Consider the following 17,810-nt stretch of genomic DNA (forward strand, 5'->3'; position numbering starts at 1 on the left):
TCGCTTTTGTTCACAAAAGAGCGAAAACCGTTGCTTACAATTGTGAAAGGATATTATAAATATGTATTTCTGCAATAAAGCTGGAGAGAAAAGGGTAAATAGGATCATTAATCCAATATTTTAGAATCAGAATTCAATTTCAGTTTATTATCACACACTTGTAAATGCAGAAGAAAGCTAAAGGCTATAAGTGGACTCATAAATTTTGCCATAGAGCATATAAACGAATACTGAAAAATTGAGCTGGTAGCAGAAACAATTTAATAGCAATAGCAATAGCACTTGGACCTATATACCGTTTTGTAATTAATTAATTTAGATTTGTATGCCACCCCTGTCCAAGCGGTTTACAGAGTCAGCATATTGTCCGCAACTATCTGAGTCCCCACCTCGGAGGGATGGAAGGCTGAGTCAACCTTATGCTGGTGGAATTCTGTCTGCCGAATTGCAGGCAGCAGAAGCAGCCTGCAGTACTGCATTCTAACCACGGCGCCACCACAGCACAAGGAGTGTATGTTGATATTTAGAATATAATTTTGGCCACACATTGCTTTCACAGGATCTAAAAACAATTGCTCTGATACAGTGGTTCTCAACCTTTCTAATGACCCCTTAATGTAGTTCCTCATGTTTTGATGACCCCTAACCATAAGTCTAGTCGCAATTCTCTCAACAGAGCTTTAAGCTGATTGGCAGGAAGATCACAGGGACACCCCCACTGTAAATGCCTGTTTGGTCAGATTGCAAAAATATGTTCCAAGGCGCCAGAATACAAGCTTTAGTTCCTAACACCATGGGAAATTTGTCTTTTTCCATTGTCTAAGGCGACCCATGTGAAATGGTTGTTCGACCCCCAAAGGAGTCCCGACCCCCAGATTGAGAACCACTGCTCTAAAATGAGATATGCATCTATAGAATGCATACTGCATACTGTGCAGACTTCGGGCAAATTTACATAGTCTTCACCCTATGGGTAGAGCACTCTATTAGAAACCTTTTAGACATGAAAAACTAATACGGTGCCACAATATTTCAAAAGATTTAAAATAAAATTATAGATACAGTTGTATGTTTAAGGAATTGATTTCACAGCATTTTTTAAATTCTAAAAACATTAGTTTTGTCAGGAAAACACTTCATTTTATAGATTTACAAGGCTGAAGATTTGATAGTGCAGTTAACAGAGACAGATGACAAAATATAATTATACAAAATATAATTAAAGCTGGGTCTTACATCCTTTGCAGATATACAAATTATGCTTGGAAGTATATGGAATCGTGAAACTACATAATCTGAGAAAATCTGTGGACAGAATATGCCTCCAGACAAGCATTTCACAGTGATGGTACCATTGATAAACATTACGAGGAAATAAAATTCTAAATTTAAGATTAGTCAGGAATTTACAAATGTATGTGGACATAACAATCAGATTATTTTATCATTTTAATCAAAGAATGTATAAATATAATTGAAATATAAATATGTGGGTTAAGACAGTATAGTTATGATAGCTATTACAATAACTCACCCGGCATGTTGCTGACCAAATGGAGCTCCTGAGGGGTGAATCCAGCATTTAGCCCTTCATGAGCCTCCCCTGGCCTTTGCAGGCCAAAATGGGGCCTCTGGGGGCTGGATGCGGCCTCTGAGGCTCCATTCGGCTCTCTGGGGGCCTCCCTGGCCCCCAGAAACTCCATTTCATCCTTTAACGTGCCAGGGGAGGCCTACAGAGGACTGAATGGCACTTCTGAGGGACGGATACATTCCTCAGAAGCTCCATTTCTGCTGGCAACATGCAGAGCCTCTGTGGTTGTTCGTAAGGGTGAACAACTGTCATGGTGATGCAAGATTTCTAGTTTTGAGCCTTGTCCGGAAATGCTAGGTGGCACTGGTCTCGTAAATTCCAGCTTTCGCTAAGGGAATGCTCATAATCCAGGGATTACCTGTACTGTATTGTCAAAACCCATTTAACTATATGCTGTCATTAATGGGTATTTTCCTACCTGCTAAGGAAGATGGTAGCAAAGCTAGGGGAGAAAACATACTACTGTAGTGGCTGGTGATCCAAAAATCAGAACTTCATTATTCTCCATGGAGTTGCAACAGAAGCAGAGAACTTATGTGGTCAGTTCATTTTTTGCTATCTTTCTTTGCACTCACAGATAAAGGAATACATTTTGTTTTATCAATAAGGAAATATAGTAAGACAGACAGAATTTTATTCCAGTAATTGACCAATAAAAGTACAGACAATAAAATAAACAATACAAAATAATATTAATAAACATTAAAAAGGTAAAGGGAGTGTTTAATAGAAATTAGGGATACAAAGGTAAAAGAAAAGGGGGGGGGAAGCTAAGGGAAAAAAATTAAACTTAAAGAAAATGGATGATTACTGCTTTTTTCTTAAGGGGAAGAGAAGAATATTCTTACCACCATTATATAATAGTAGTTTGGGATTGGTAGTAGTTGATGAAACGTAAAATAAGGATAGGTATAAATGATAGTTTGTGGGGAATGTTATAATTATGCTATAGATTGATATGTTTGGTTTGTTAGATAAAAATGCAAATTGAAGTTTAATACACACTTGGAATTATTAAAGGGAAATAGAGCAGAACAAAAAAAAGAAATGTGAAATAAGGTATACAGTAATGTGAAAATTTATGAATTTGAATAGCTATTACTTCTCTCTATTTTTTTAAAGGCTTAAATTTGAAATGATATTTATGTTATTTATTATTTATTTATTTATTTAATTGGATTTTTATGCCGCCCCTCTCCGAGGACCCCTCTCCGAGTATTTAAAGAAACTATTATGGATAAATATTGGAATACAAATAATACAAGTAAAGGTGTATGTTATGAAATAACTCAAAGGATCTAATGTGAAAACTGAAGTTACTACTTTTTGAAAATAAGTAATCAAATGTTTATTTGCTATGGAGTATTTAGTTGTGGTTGAAATAGGGTTAAGAAAAATGAAGGATGAGCAAGAATTTAAGGAAGAGGAAGAAGCACTATGGCTTGAATTTAAGAAACAGAAGAAATAAAAAAAATGGCTGAGAAGTTAAGCTGCAGCGATTAATTGGTATAATGATCTAAAATTAATAGGAGAGGTACCCAGACTTTTTCAGTGGTAGCACTAGGGAAACAATGCATACCTATATCTAATAATAGATTGCTATCTATCTATCTATCTATCTATCTATCTATCTATCTATCTATCTATCTATCTATCTGATTTATATGTCACCCCTCTCTGAGGACTCAGGGCGGCTTACAACATAAGCTATGATTTTCATGTTATATTATTTAACTAAAAAGTGATCAGCATACTCAACTGATGCTATCCAGCCTATTGTGTGCATCCTGAGATTTAGAGTGACTTTTCTTTAAAGAATATCATATACATTGATGTCCCAGAAGAGGAGGATAACTTTCCTTGGAAAAAATCACTAAATGTATATGACATTTCTCTAACATTTATACAGTAGGAGTATGTATTATAATGAAAATAGTATCTTGCCAGTCAGCTTGTATTGTTTGTATTAGTCATTTCTTTCATTTGATGTCTTCTGACTTCCAACAGCATCTTAGATTTGTTTTGATATGACATCCATATTCATACATATCAAAATACAGCATATTTTACTGGCCTAACTCGAAATAACAGCCTCTCACACAGAGCAGATGAGAAGAATGGGAGGCAGATAATTTGTTGACATTCAGTTGAACTTCATCTGACAGATCCTGAGTTTCTTTTCAAAATAGAAAAGGATATTTAGAAAAAGAAACAGGCTCTTTTCCCATATATAATTTTTATTAATAAAACATAGTATATTTATTCACCTGAGAGAATAAAATGCTACTGGGTTCTTTCCAGGAGACCCGGTCTAGGCTTAAAAACGGAACAAAGTAGAATCCATGGCATGACTTCTGAGAAATAAACTTCAAGGACTAGGGTAGAATTCATTGCCTTATGCGATTCAGATGAGGGCTAGCAACCCTAACGGGGAAGAGGAAGCTGTGGCAACTGAAAGCAATTGCTTCCCACAGCTTTTGCAAGACACACCCGGAACGTCAGGGTACCAAGGCCCGCGACGGCGGCCACAGGAGGACCATTAGTGCGCGCGCAGTTTTCGGCCAGGTCGCCGTTGCCGCAGCCATGAGGAGCCTCTGGTGGTGGTGGGGTGCGGCGGGGCTGGTGACTCTCCTTCCCGGAGAAACGAGAAGTAAATTTGCGCCTTTACCCGACATAAACAACCGCACCTTTATCAAGCAATATATCGATATCCACAACAAATTTCGCAGCCAAGTCAAGCCCTCTGCCTCCAAAATGCTCTATATGGTGAGCAGTTCAAAGGGTTGCCGGGGAGCGGGGGCAGGAGGCCCGGGCGCTTTAGATGAGGAAGCCGTGAGAAAAGAGAAGCCCAGCTCTGCCTGTTAGCCTCCCGCCCCTTAGACGACACCCAAAGAAAAGTTTGCCCGCGGAGGGTGCTGCTTCCTGGGGCCGAAAGTCATTCGAATTTGTTTCTGGGTTGTGTTTTTCAGGCGCTTCAATTTAATCATTCTTCCAAAGCTAATATTAAAGTCATATTCCCGGGGGTAAAGTCACTCAACAAGTTTCCAAGCTTGAACGGGCTTGGAAATGTGGACGGGCTTTTTATTTCCACCTAATTTTGCAGTCCTAGGGGAACATGCCATGATTCCTGAGCTGTTTTCCGTAGCGAGTTTCCTGGCTACATTCGCCCAGTGCCTATTACCTACCAGGAGTTTATTTTTCCCCAAACAAGTGGATGGATGCATCCTTTTCACAAGAATATTTTTATTATTTGGTTTAATTAATTTATGTATATGTTTACTCTATTTTGGGTTATGTTATGTGTTGAATTATATGTAAGCTGCAATTTTACTCTAGATAGTACACAATACACTTTATATAGTATACAGTAAAAAAAGGATATTATAAATATAACAAATAAATATAAGGAAACAAATTTAAGAAAACAAAATGCAAATCATTGAGCATCTTATTGTGAATGCTACCAGTGATTTATTTATTTATTTATTTATTTATTTATTTATTTATTTATTTATTTATTTATTAGATTTGTATGCTGCCCCTCTCCGAAGACTCGAAGTGATCCCTGAACCACATACAAGTTTAAAAATTAAGATTAAAATCATGCCAAAAAACCCCCCCACTTAAGTTTCAAATGTTAAGTTATTAAAAGCATATCTAAGGATCAAAGTAAACAAGCTGCTGGAAGTTTGAGATATTCCCCAATTCTCAGAATATTAACTTTCAAGTGAGCATTGAGTCTGACTGCTTGACTCCATCAGCAGCCTCAGCTTGCTGAAAAGATTGGCCTGAAAAGATTGCTGATTGTCATTCAATAAATTATAAGGCAAGCAAGGAATTAGCTTATATATTGTACACTGGGAAGAGTAAATTATTCTATCATGTTGCAGCAACATTTACTTTGCTGATTTTAGTTATTTATAGCTCCCTTCTCTTCATTTTAGGACATTATTTCTGCCCAATGTGGGGATATTTTAAAGTTGAAAGATAACCTGTAATAGGAAATATTTCAGTTCACAGATTGATATCAGAATTGACCATAATGTACAGAACTAATGCTGGTAGTTAGTTGTATGCAACCCACATTGAAGTTTGCTACTACTGCCATAGAGAAAGACAGATACTGGAAACAAACATGGAATATCCTGTCTAATTGCTGTTGTTTTTTCTGCTTATCCACACATCTACTGGTAACATTGAAATGAATTTTTAAAAAAACACCATGGATCTGGAATATACAACCTATGGCAAAATGAAAGGGTGTGATCTAGGTAAAAGCAGAAGTAATTTCTAACATAGTAATAACTTCTTAGAGAGGAGGAATTATGATGATCTTGTTCAGATTCTGGTAGCTTTTTCCTTCCTTTAAAAAAATGGGAAATGCTAATATATGCCACAGACAATAACTCTGGATTTATTGTTTTGAGTCCCAATGGGATTGAGTGGCATAGAAGTCAAAATAAATAAATAGTACAAGTGGTGATAGTTCACAATGTTTTTCCTTCACATCTGGTAAACAGATATTTTATCTGAACATCTCATGCTAGTTCATATTCAGATTATGAGCCACCAAGATAATTGATCATTTATTTTGAAACCATATTGCTTTGAAGAATACCCGCATGTTTTAATGAATTTACATTAATCTCTTTAGATGTATAAAGTGAAGCTTGTGGAAGGAAAGGAGAAGGTCTACACATATTAAGTAAAGTTTGTGTAAATTCTGGTTTATTGACAGGTAGGGAAGAATAAAAAGTTGAAAGGAATATCTTGGAAAAAGATATAGCTGATCATTTACAAAATCATTCCAAAATCCAACAATTAGTTGCACAAACATCCAATTAAATCTTCACTGGGGACTCTTCTTCTTCAATATGTAATCAGTATCTATACATGCTTCAAAGCATATATATAATATTTTCTTGCACATATATTAAGATTATAAATATTAAAATTCCAGATTTTAATTAATTAATTAATTATGCTTTATATGTACTAATGCATAGAAATTTCTATTAGTATTTGGATGGGTCTCAGTTTGATATTTGTGCATTTACTAAGGGAGATAAATATCAAAAGCTTAACTGGTAATTTTACCCTTTGCAGACATTTGATTTAGCTTTAGCTAGAATTGCTAGAGCATGGGGAAATAAATGTGTTTGGAAACATAATCCTAATCAAAGATACCATCCTGACCCTAAATTTAAGCCAACTGGAGAAAATATGTGGATGGGAACTGCAAGCAAAAGACCAGTAAACATTGAGGGTCCAATCAAATCATTTCACAGTGAAGTAAAATACTATACTTTCTCCACCCATCAGTGCACCAAAGTATGTGGACATTATACACAGGTAAGATATGTACTTTCGTGTTTATACAGTACATTTTGACAGTAAATTATGAATACTGATTACAGCTGCTTAGTAGGTGAATTTGTTATGTAAGATTGCTTATTTACAAATATATACTAGTAGATATTTCGAAGAAAGCATATATATGAGCAAAATGGTAAATCACCTAATGGGATCTGTATGGCTTTTTGGAGCACCAACAAGATGGGAATCATTCAGGTCTCAGTGGGATATCATTTCATAAAGCAGGTGCTGCAACAGAGAGATGTGTTTCCTGGGATCAGGTAGATGACATTACTTAATTGAAGGTCCCCATTAACACTATTAATTCTAATTGGCAACACAGTCTCCAGAGAAGATAGGGAGTCCCTCAAATAATCAATTTCTATACCAAGTAGCATTTCATAGGTGATAACCAGTATCTTGAAGTAAATTGGCATCCAGTGCAAGTTATGAAACAGAGGTGTCACATAATCATGTGCCATGTGCATAACTGCTCACACTGTTGTGGATAGGGACCTGTTGAACATTCCAAGTTGCTTTTGAAACAATCCCATATAAAGTATGTTGCAAAAATTAAGACTTGAGTGGCTTCTGAAGGGCCTTCCAATTGAGAACCAGTTCCCAATTGAGGAGCTGCTGCACCAGATGAAGCTGAATAAAGACTTCAGATTCTAAAATTCCTTAGATTCCAGACCAGCTTTGAATGGAGAAGTGCAACCCTACCCAAGGTCAGAGATGAAATAACTCAAAACTATGTGGTCCTAAAACCACAAACATATCCTCTTTGTAGGATTGAGTCAGAGACTTCCACACTCTACTTGCCTTTGTATCCTGGGACAGTATATCAAAAAATCTCAGCTATAAATAATCTACTCTTCCCAGTGCACAAAGGAAATCAGATTGACCCCTTTGGGGCACCCCTCAAAAAAAAAGTCTCAGAAAGCAACTATAATTGCTTATTGTCAGGTAAACCAGACTGAATCCATTTCACAGGAAGCTACGACTCATTTTATTGAGATTGGCTATAATAATAGAATCTTGGAAATCTGATTGTGCTAGGTCTATTTTAGCCATTTGTGCATACATTATATTGATTTGGATTTAAGCCATGTCTTTCTCCTCATGTAACAGATCTGGCCTTATCTTTGTCAAAGTCATAGCCTCTAATTACCATCAGTATACTGATGATACTAAACCCCAAAGTGATGCAGGACATCATACAGTGGGTTCATGTTGATGTTGAATAGAAAGAATGGAAAGAGAAAATTGAACATTGTGGTGCCCTACAGAGGATGGGCATAGAGAATGATCTTTCTCCCCAAACAACCTAAACTAGAATTGTCCCTGAAGGAAACAAGAGAACACTGTAAAATAGTACCACCCCCTTTGCAATTCCTGGAGCCGGTCCAGAAGGATACCATGGTTGATGGTATCCAAAGCTTATGAGAAATCAAGGAGCAGAAGAATGAATGCATCACTCCCATTGCAGTTTTGCCAGTAATATCCTACAAGGACAATCAAGGCAGTCTGAATCGATTCCTGGCCTGAAACCCAACTCAGATGGTCAAAATATTCCACTTTCTCTAGGATTCTGGACTTCCTGAATTGCAGCTATAGTCTGACCAAAATAAAAAGTTGGAAAGAAATTGGATTTGATTCTGGCAGGCATACCACTGTGTGCCCTTTCTCCCACACAGTCAGGCATCATAGCATGGACCCAATTACAGATCTTCTCCTTGTCTGCTTTGACAATGTGGAAAGGGCCCAAATGCAGTATATGGGTGGCTAAGTTAACAGCACAAAGAATTCTGTCCAGTTGTTCAGGAGTCAACAGTTCAAACCCACACAAATCACCTAAGACTATGTCCCAGATAAATAGTGAGGCTTTAGCTGCAAAGTAATCCCTAACATGCCTCTTCCTCATATTTGATCAGTCTCTTCTGATTCTTCATCTCCCAGATCTCCTCAGTAAACTTAAGATGTACTCTAGGAGCAACAGGGAGGAGCCGAATAGGGATGATGGGGTCCAATGCTGCATCGCCCACTCATTGTAGGCAACAGCCAAGACTTCATCTGGAAGCTTCCTATGTCTTTGGAAAATTCACAAACCTTTGGAACCTCATAGTGTTCATCAATTGCTTGGAACAGCCTGATTGAAACCACAAATGGTCCTGTCTCCCTGTAGTAAAAGTGACACCAACAAGACAAGAAAGTAAACAACGTGATCTGTCTATAGCAATGGGTTGTTCTTAATGTCCTTTGCTATCACATTAGTTGCAAGTTTTCCAAGGCATAATAATAATTTTAAAAAATAGATCTGACATGCACCCTCTGGTATATGTTGGGCCATCAGAAACAAGTCAATGGCATTGTTCCAAACTACATGACCAGGCAGATTAAAATCCCATATAATGATGAACCAAGGTGGCACAGTGGGTAGAGTGCAGTACTGCAGGCCACTAAAGCTGACTGCTAGATCTGCAGGTCAGTGGTTCAGATCTCATCACCGGCTCAAGGTTGACTCAACCTTCCATCCTTCTGAGGTGGGTAAAATGAGGGCCCAGATTGTGGGGGCAATATGCTGGCTCTGTTAAAAAGTACTATTGCTAACATGTTATAAGCCGCCCTGAGTCTAAGGAGAAGGGCGGCATTTAAAAAATTGAATAAATAAAATTAATAAATAAGTAATCTTATCACCAGCCAAGGAATGGAACTCAACTGGCCAGACAAGGATATTGTGAAGCAAGAGTGGTACTATAGCAGCAACCTTCCCAACTATCTAAAGCTCAACTTCAGAGATCCTCACATCCGATTACAGTGATCCCTCGATTAGCACGGTCTCGATTAGCGCGAAACGCTGCAACGCGGTTTTTCAAAAAATATTAATTAAAAAAATAAAATATTAAAAAATAAAAAATAAGTCCACGCTAGTTCTCTCTCTCTTTCTCTCCCTGTTGCCGGCGTGGTATATGAGAGAGAAAGAGAGAGGCAGAGGTCGGGCGCATTACCGGGAGGTGGAGGCGGCGTGGGGACGCTGGGTGCCGGGGACACCGAGGAGGGGGTGGACGTGGCCTCTCAGCTGCAGAGCCGAACAAGGGCGGAGGCAACGGCGGAGTCCGGCGCTGGGGCCATGCGGGGCCGCTCATCCAGGGGGGCGTGGACTGGCAAGTCGCCCTCCTTTCTCTTTCTTTCTCCAAGCTGCAATCCGGCAAGCGGCAAGCGGCAAGTGATCTTGGGGTTTCCCCTTTGCCTGGGCGGCGGGAAGACCAAGGGAAGGTTCCTTCAGCCGCCCAACACCTGATCCGCTCCGCAGCGCGGCAACGGGGAAACCCCATCTTCGGCTCCTCGCTGCTTCCGCGCTGCGGAGCAGATCAGCTGTTGGGCGGCTGAAGGAACCTTCCCTTGGTCTTCCCCGCCGCCCACACGCAAACTCCACCATCTGCGCATGTGCGGCCATGAAAAAAATGGCGCACATGCGCAGATGGTGTTTTTACTTCCGCATCCAGTATAACGCGGAAATCGGTTAGCGCGGGAGGTCTTGGAACGTAACCCCCGTGCTAACCGAGGGATCACTGTATCTGCAGAATCTCTGCAGAGACTGCAAGAATTCATAAATAAGTGGGTGGGTGGGTGAAATGAAATACAGCCAGATTGAAATATGTTGATGTTAACACTTTAAAGAAGAAAACTGTTTTGTTTCAACCTCAAAGTACAGGTAGTCTCCACTTAAAACAGTTCATTCAGTGACTGTTCAAAGTTACATTGGCACTGAAAAGAGTGACTTATGACTGTTTTTCACACTTGTGACTATTGTAACATCCCCATGGTCACATGATTAATATTCAGGTACTTGGCAACTGACTCATACTGTATTTATGACAATTGTAGAATGCTAGGATCATATTTGGTTTACAAATGTGAAAAATAAATATTCATTGGTCAAATGCAGATCAAAATAGAAAGAGATTGGGGAGAAACTTAAATTATTTAAAATGTATGTTCTTCCTTTTTCAGGTAGTTTGGGCTACTTCTCACAAAGTTGGCTGTGCTTATGTTTACTGCCCTTACCTGGATGGAAAGGAAAAGCATAGTAACATTTTAGTGTGCAATTACGCTCCAGCGTAAGTTAATACATATTAAAGAAATGTAAAATTGTGTTCGTACGTTTACATATGTTATCTTGAATAATTTATTTTAAGTTAGTTGCTGTCTATAACAACTTTAAATGTTTGGCATATTTTATTAACTTTATTTTAAAAAATCAACTGGTAAATTATAAGGAGGCTACATAGAAAATTTTCAAACAGTGGAAGAACATGACTAGAAATAGATTTAGTTTGTAGACAACCCATGAAAAAATGGGGGAGTGGGGAGGGCAAAAACAGTTGGAGCAACTTACTGTTCCCTCCCTCAAGAGATGCTGTAGTGTAGGTAATCTATTGTGAAGAAAATGATGAGCTATAAGATTGCAAATGTAGAAAGGTTATGGAAATTGAAGAGCAGTAGAATAAAGTGTATGCTACCTCAACTCTTATATTCAGGGCTCAGATCATTTAGTGTGTCTTTGAATCTTAGTCAAAGAGCCATAGCAAGTAGGATGTACGTATCTTAATTGAAAATTTGAAAAGCTAGTATTTCTGTATTTTTGGCTTTCAATTTATATTACCAATAGTCATTTCTGCAGAATAGGGGAAGTCATAGGTGGAGAATTATAAAGAGAAGAGTTTGGAACATTGTCATATTTCTGATGGATATTTAAGAACATGTATATTTAACAAGTCGTTGGATGGACTCTGTCAGCATTCCACACTGGGCCTAGATCCAATGATAGACATACTGTATTGTAACCAGAGTATATGTGGCATTGGTGGCATGTTCAGACAACAATACAAGTCAACAGGATATTAAAGGTATTATTTAGAGGTTATACACAGTAATTATAATACAGATATAATATATTATCTTCTGCATATCTTATTCCCTTATTACCTTTACATCAGTATACTATATTCCTCACAATATCTTGCACACAGCTCTTAGTATATTCTATACAGTATCATGCACCTAATATATTCTATACATAATATTGTTTATAACCAGCATATATAAACAATAATATAATCAGCGGTGGGCTACTAGTCAGAACGCTAAATTGTGCTCGCCGTGGCGGCTCATAAGTGCTTGCGGGGCCAGCGCGATTTTGCTTCTGCACCTATGGAGGTAGCAAAATTGCGCACGGAGCTGCAGGTGCGCCTGTGTTTCGTCATTCATGGAAGCAAAAAACCCTGCAAAGTCATGTCTTTAGATTTACAAAAAGATAGGAGGGTTGGGGGCAACTTCACATGGGGGGGGATATTCCAAAGGGCAGTGAGCAACAGCACTCCTGGACCCCGGCAGCTGGAATAATAATGATGCCTCCTCTGCTGGCATGAGTGGTATGGATCAATCCCAGTGGGCTGAAACAGTTCTTCAGGTAACCTGGACCCATGCTATGAAGAGCTTTAAAGGTTATAACCAACACTTTGAATTGCATCCGGAAGCAGAATGCTAATCAATGCAGCTTGTGCATCTATAGTGTTACAGGTGCCATTCTCTAATTCATAAATTGCACTGAGGCAGCAACCTCTAGAATGGGTTGGCAATCTGCAACTCTGGAGCTGCATGTGGTTCTTTCATCCATCTGCTGTGGGTCCCTGTCACAGCCGAGGTATGAAAAATTTGCCCTGCAACTTTGCAAAGCAAAGGAGGAGAGGGAGAGAAGAAGGGATGTAGCAACTGCAGAATTATCAAAAGTTAAAAGACATGCTCCAGGATTAAAAATGCAACCATCATTTCCTCTAATGAGTCCTGTGAGGTAGGTCCTGTGAGGTAGGTTGAGCTGAAATGAGGAATGACTGGGCCAAAATCTGCCAGTCAGTTGTTTACTCACTTAGCCATTTCTGAACTTTCCTGCAATTTGAAAGAGCTATCTGCAGTCAGTGTTTTGTTCAGAAGTGCATCTACCTGTCTTGAAAAAGCAGAAAAAATATAAGTGTAGGGCTATGCATTGCTGTAGTGGACAGGGATGCACTTATTGGCAATTTTTTGAACAAAATATGGCCTTTTCTGGGAAAGAAAGGCAGCTGCATAATTCCAGGAAAAGCTGCATAATAGGCGGGGGTGGGGGGGAGGAATTCAACCGCATTAAAGAATTACAAACAGGTGCAGCATTCCTTTGTGCTCTCCAAACTATATTTTTTTTTGCATTTGAATTCAAAATACAGTGGTACAGTACAAGGGGGCAAGTAAGAATACACAATCAAGAAATTTTATTTGAAATAGGTGCTTTTTAATCTTATCTGTGGCAAATCTTCTCAGCCACTGTTTTGCAAAAGCATTCTCAACAATAAATATCCATCAGAATCCAAATATAGGGTTCCAATTTTAGGTGACATTTATGGCTGCTTATTTTGTTTCTACTAGTAGTATGGAAATGAGTGAGAAATCATTTTTATAATTATTCCTGAAAGGGAAGAAATGATTACCGTATTTTTCTGAGTATAAGACGCATAGAAATATAAGATGCACCTTAGTTTTTGGTGAGGAAAATAGGGGAAAGAATCTGCTTACCAGGTATTGATCTGGCTAGCATCCTTAGTCTGGTCAGCTTCAGCACATTATTTTATCCCCTGGTTAAGGGCTTAAAATAATTTTATTCTGAGAGTAACAATGAAAGAGCTTGCAAGTCAGTAAAAGCTGGAAACATTAGCACCTGGAAAGAAACAGTCTGAGCAAGTAGAGCAATGAAAAAAACCCTGCAAAGACTTAGGGCTTGTAAAACCTGTGCAGAGAGTAACAATGAAAGAGCTTGCAAGCGGGTAAGAGCTGGGAACATCATTAGCACCTGGTTAGGGCTGGAAATAAACATTTGGAGCAAGTTAGACCAATGGGGAAAAACCCTGCAAAGACTTAGGTCTTGGAAAACATTCTTCGCAGAGAGAAACAATGAAAGAGCTTGCAAGCTGGCAAAAGCTGGGAACATTGTTAGTACCTGGTTAGGGCTGGAAAGAAACACTCAGAGGAAGTTAGAGCAACAGAGGAAAAAAAAACCTGCAAAGACTTAGGGCTTGGAGAGCCCTAAGAGCAAGAACAATGAAAGCCTTGCAGAGAGAAACAATGAAAGAGTCTGCAAGGTAAGAGCTGGGAAGATCGTTAGCAGCTAGTTAGGGCTGGGGGGGGGGGAAAGAGCTACATTCAGAGTATAATATACAGTACATTCAAATTATCAGCCTCTTTTAGGGAGAAAAAGGGTGCATTTTATACACCAAAAATGCCCTCTTTGACCCCTGTTTCAAACCAGTAGTCCTCTTTGTCCAAAATATTGATTTTGCTGTCTTCAAAAGAGTGCCCTTTGTCTTTTAAATGCAGATGGACTGCTGAATCAGGATAACAGTCCTTTCAGCAGTTCCAAGCACGCTCCTCACCTATTTGCACTACTCAAGTGACCCTGAGGACACAAATAAATCTCCAATGATCAGGTATCTGCAAGGCATATAAATTCTTCCTTTCTCTACCATCCAGTCAGAGCTGAGGAAGCTTGAATGAGAAGTAAAATGTCTTCAAAAAAACAAAGTTCACTCCTGAAAAAGCACTTTTGGGACATCTGGGCACAAGTGCATCTGTTATACGAAAAGCATTAAACATCTAGTCATTAAATTGTTTTCAAGAATAATAAAATTTTAGTAGTACCACAAAAGATAATGGAAATTTTGTAATATGTATAATGAGACTCAAAACTTGTTCAGGATTTTGCAGATTTTGATTTGGGATCTTCAGGTAAGGTCACTGACATTTTCAGCCAATTTCTATTTAATATTTGGTATGATTAACAGTATATTCACCCGCTGTTTTTAGGGGCAATTACCGTGGAGTACGTCCTTATAAAGAGGGAATACCATGCAGTAACTGTCCACAAGGAGACACTTGTAAAGACAATCTCTGTAGTAAGTACAAATCTGAATAAAATAGTAGTTTGAGGAGGAAAAAGAGAATCCTGTTAGAGCTTATTACAATCATTTTGATATTCAGACTTTTTATATTTTATTTTGGTAAATTGTGTTAATTTTTTCTCCTTTTTAAGGAAAAAAAGAGTTATTTGAGGCTTTCCATTATCTTATAGAAAAAGGAGTAAATATTGCATTATAATCTATTTGATAGCTCTGCTTCTATTTTAAAGACTGATTAATGTGACATCACTGCTACTACTAATTAATGTATTCCTTTGAATAAGAAGTGAAAATGTGTAGAGAAAATATTCTAAAAGCTTTAATTGGCTTGTCTGAACCTTGTTTGTTTTTAAAAACAGGAAATCCTAATCGTGAGAAAGAAAACAGCTTACGTATGTATTACAATTGCCTTTCTATTTTAAATTTACTTTGAAAAGAGGATTATTACATTCCCTCTTTTTTTATCCTAGGTTATTCACGATGGTATCCACCATTTGAAAGGCGGATTATATGTGATCAATCTTGCATTGCTGTTGCGGTTTTAAGGCCATTGTTAATGTTTCTGGCATTTGCTGCTGTTTACTGCTTACAAATCTATTATCCGGGTTTAAGTTTTTCTAAATAATCTTCAGTATCTCTTTCTTTGACTACTTTGGTTAATTATAAGAATATATTTACAAGAATTGTTATTTTCCTGTTCTGTTTTTTAAAAGTAGATTTGATTCAATTTGTTATTTTTATGGAATTTTGTCAAGTTCTTAATGCTTTTTTATTCTGATAATATGCATATAAAACAATATATTTTACATGTTCCATGTTTTGTAAACTTGTATATTAAAACAAGGGAGTTGTGATAAATAAATGTTAATGTGATAAACTGTACATATCTCCCGTATATGTTAAACTCTTTAACTCAAGTATGTATGAATGCAGCAGCAGTAATAATCAGAAGGCACACTTATATGATTATTAAATAAGACACAATTGTGTGGCTGATGGTTACTCAGGAAGTCCATTTAGATTTAGCAAAGCACAAGGTCAGGATCTAATTATTTAGAAATACAAATAGCACTAAGCCTTATATACCGCTTTAGAGCTCTTTCTAAGTGGTTTAGAGAGTCAATATATTGCTCCCAACAATCTGGGCCCTCATTTTACTGACCTCCGAAGGTGTTGTGGTTGGATCACAGCCAGCTTCTTTAATCACAGTCCCTGAAGAGGAGGAACCGGGTCCGCCTGAGCATCATAGGCCTGTGTGGCTGTCAGAGGAGTCGGATAGTGAGGGTGAGGAAGGGATGGAGATTGAGGGTCCTGAAGAAAATATAAAAACCCAGCTAGGACCTTGTCTGGGTCTAATGAGGAGGGGGACATTGTGAATCCTATTTTAGATGCATGGATGAGAAGAATGTGTGGGAGACGAGCAGTTACGCAGACATAGAGGGAGGCCTTGAATACTGCTGTGCGCAGTGTGTAATCACAGAGTGTTTAAAAGGGGAGGAGACTGGGAGGTTCCCTTTGCGGAAGATCAACGTTTATATCACCAAGAGGGAAAGAGCAAATCCAGAATTTCCCCCCTCAAGTATTTCTGCAGTCTTGAAAAAAGTATAGTTTTGAGAAGTCTGTGAGTATTTCTGCTTCAGCCAAGCTAAAGGTTTTAAGTTACAATTCTGTTTTGGAACATTCCTTATTAGTTTTGACGCTTGCTTTGAATTTTGTCAGTCAAGTCACATTCTTTGTTTTAATTTGTAGTTTTCAATAAGTTTGCTAGTACAATAGATTATTATATTTCCCAACTCTATGTCTGAGTATTAATTGGGATATAGTTGCTGGCTGGTCATCTGGTCAGACAGAACAGAAGGATGGAAGGCTGAGTCAACATTCAGACAGTGAGGATTGAACTCCTGGCAGCGAGATGAATTAGCCTGTATTACTGCACTCTAACCACTCTGCCCTCATAGCTCGTTTACTGTACTAATACAGTACCGTATGACTGTACTGTACTTAATAAGGTTTTGTCATTCTGACAAAAAATTTGGTAAAAACAACACTGGCATTATAAAATGTTTCACTGTTTTATTGTCGCTGTCGCTGTTAGCCACCCCGAGTCTCCGGAAAGGGGCAGCATACAAATCCAATAAATAAATAAATAAATAAATAAAATAAATTATTTATAAATTATATTCTGCATATCAGATGTACATACCATATTTTTCAGTGTATAAAATGCAACTTTTTCCTCCCTATTAGAGGCTGAAAATTTGGGTGTGTCTTATAGAGTGATGCCTTGTCTTATGAACTTAATTGGTTCCAGGACGAGGTTCATAAGGTGAAAAGTTGGTAAGACGAAACAATGTTTCCCATAGGAATCAATGGAAAAGCGATTAATGTGTGCAAGCCCAAAATTCACCCCTTTTGCCAGCTGAAGCACCTGTTTTCGTGCTGGTGAGATTCCCCTAAGGCTCCCCTCTGTGGGAAACCCCACCTCCGGATTTTGCGATGCTGCAGGGGAATCCCAGCAGGGGAATCCCACCAGCGCGAAAACGGGCGCTTCGGCTGGCAACGGAAGTCCGGAGGCAGGGCATCCCAGCGGCAGCGGTGGGTTCATAAGGTGAAAAGTTCGGAAGAAGAGACAAAAAAATCTTAAACCCCGGGTTCATATCTCGAAAAGTTTGTATGACGAGGGGTTCGTAAGACGAGGTATCACTGTACTCTGAATGTAGCTTTTTCGAAGCTTTTTTCCAGCCCTAACGAGGTACTCATGTTCCCAGTTCTTATCTTGCAGGCTGTTGCGTTTTACTCTCTCTGAAGAATGTTTTTCCAACCCTGTCTTTGCAGCCTTTTTTTCATTGCTCTACTTGCTCCAAATGTTTCTTTCCAGC

At 38.5% G+C, this 17,810-nt stretch overlaps 1 protein-coding gene across 3 annotated transcripts; it reads left to right on the forward strand.

The window, feature by feature from the left end:
- Positions 1-46: 46 nt before the first annotated feature.
- GLIPR1 (GLI pathogenesis related 1) lies at positions 47-16,722 on the forward strand. 3 transcript variants are annotated; one of them, XM_070755737.1, is made up of 6 exons: positions 47-94; positions 6,698-6,943; positions 10,961-11,067; positions 14,840-14,928; positions 15,291-15,323; positions 15,402-15,813. In XM_070755737.1, exons 1-6 carry the CDS (start codon positions 62-64, stop codon positions 15,554-15,556), a joined length of 663 nt encoding a protein of 220 aa, XP_070611838.1. In that variant the 5' UTR covers positions 47-61; the 3' UTR covers positions 15,557-15,813. The 3 variants fall into 3 exon arrangements, with proteins under 3 accessions (XP_070611838.1, XP_070611837.1, XP_070611836.1); XM_070755736.1 differs by lacking the exon at positions 47-94 and adding an exon at positions 4,095-4,357 and having other exon boundaries at positions 6,800-6,943; positions 15,402-15,652; XM_070755735.1 differs by lacking the exon at positions 47-94 and adding an exon at positions 4,106-4,357 and having other exon boundaries at positions 15,402-16,722.
- The last annotated feature ends 1,088 nt before the right edge of the window (positions 16,723-17,810 follow it).

Source organism: Erythrolamprus reginae, chromosome 6 (assembly GCF_031021105.1).
Source record: "Erythrolamprus reginae isolate rEryReg1 chromosome 6, rEryReg1.hap1, whole genome shotgun sequence".
In the NCBI taxonomy this organism is placed as follows: Eukaryota; Metazoa; Chordata; class Lepidosauria; order Squamata; family Dipsadidae; genus Erythrolamprus; species Erythrolamprus reginae.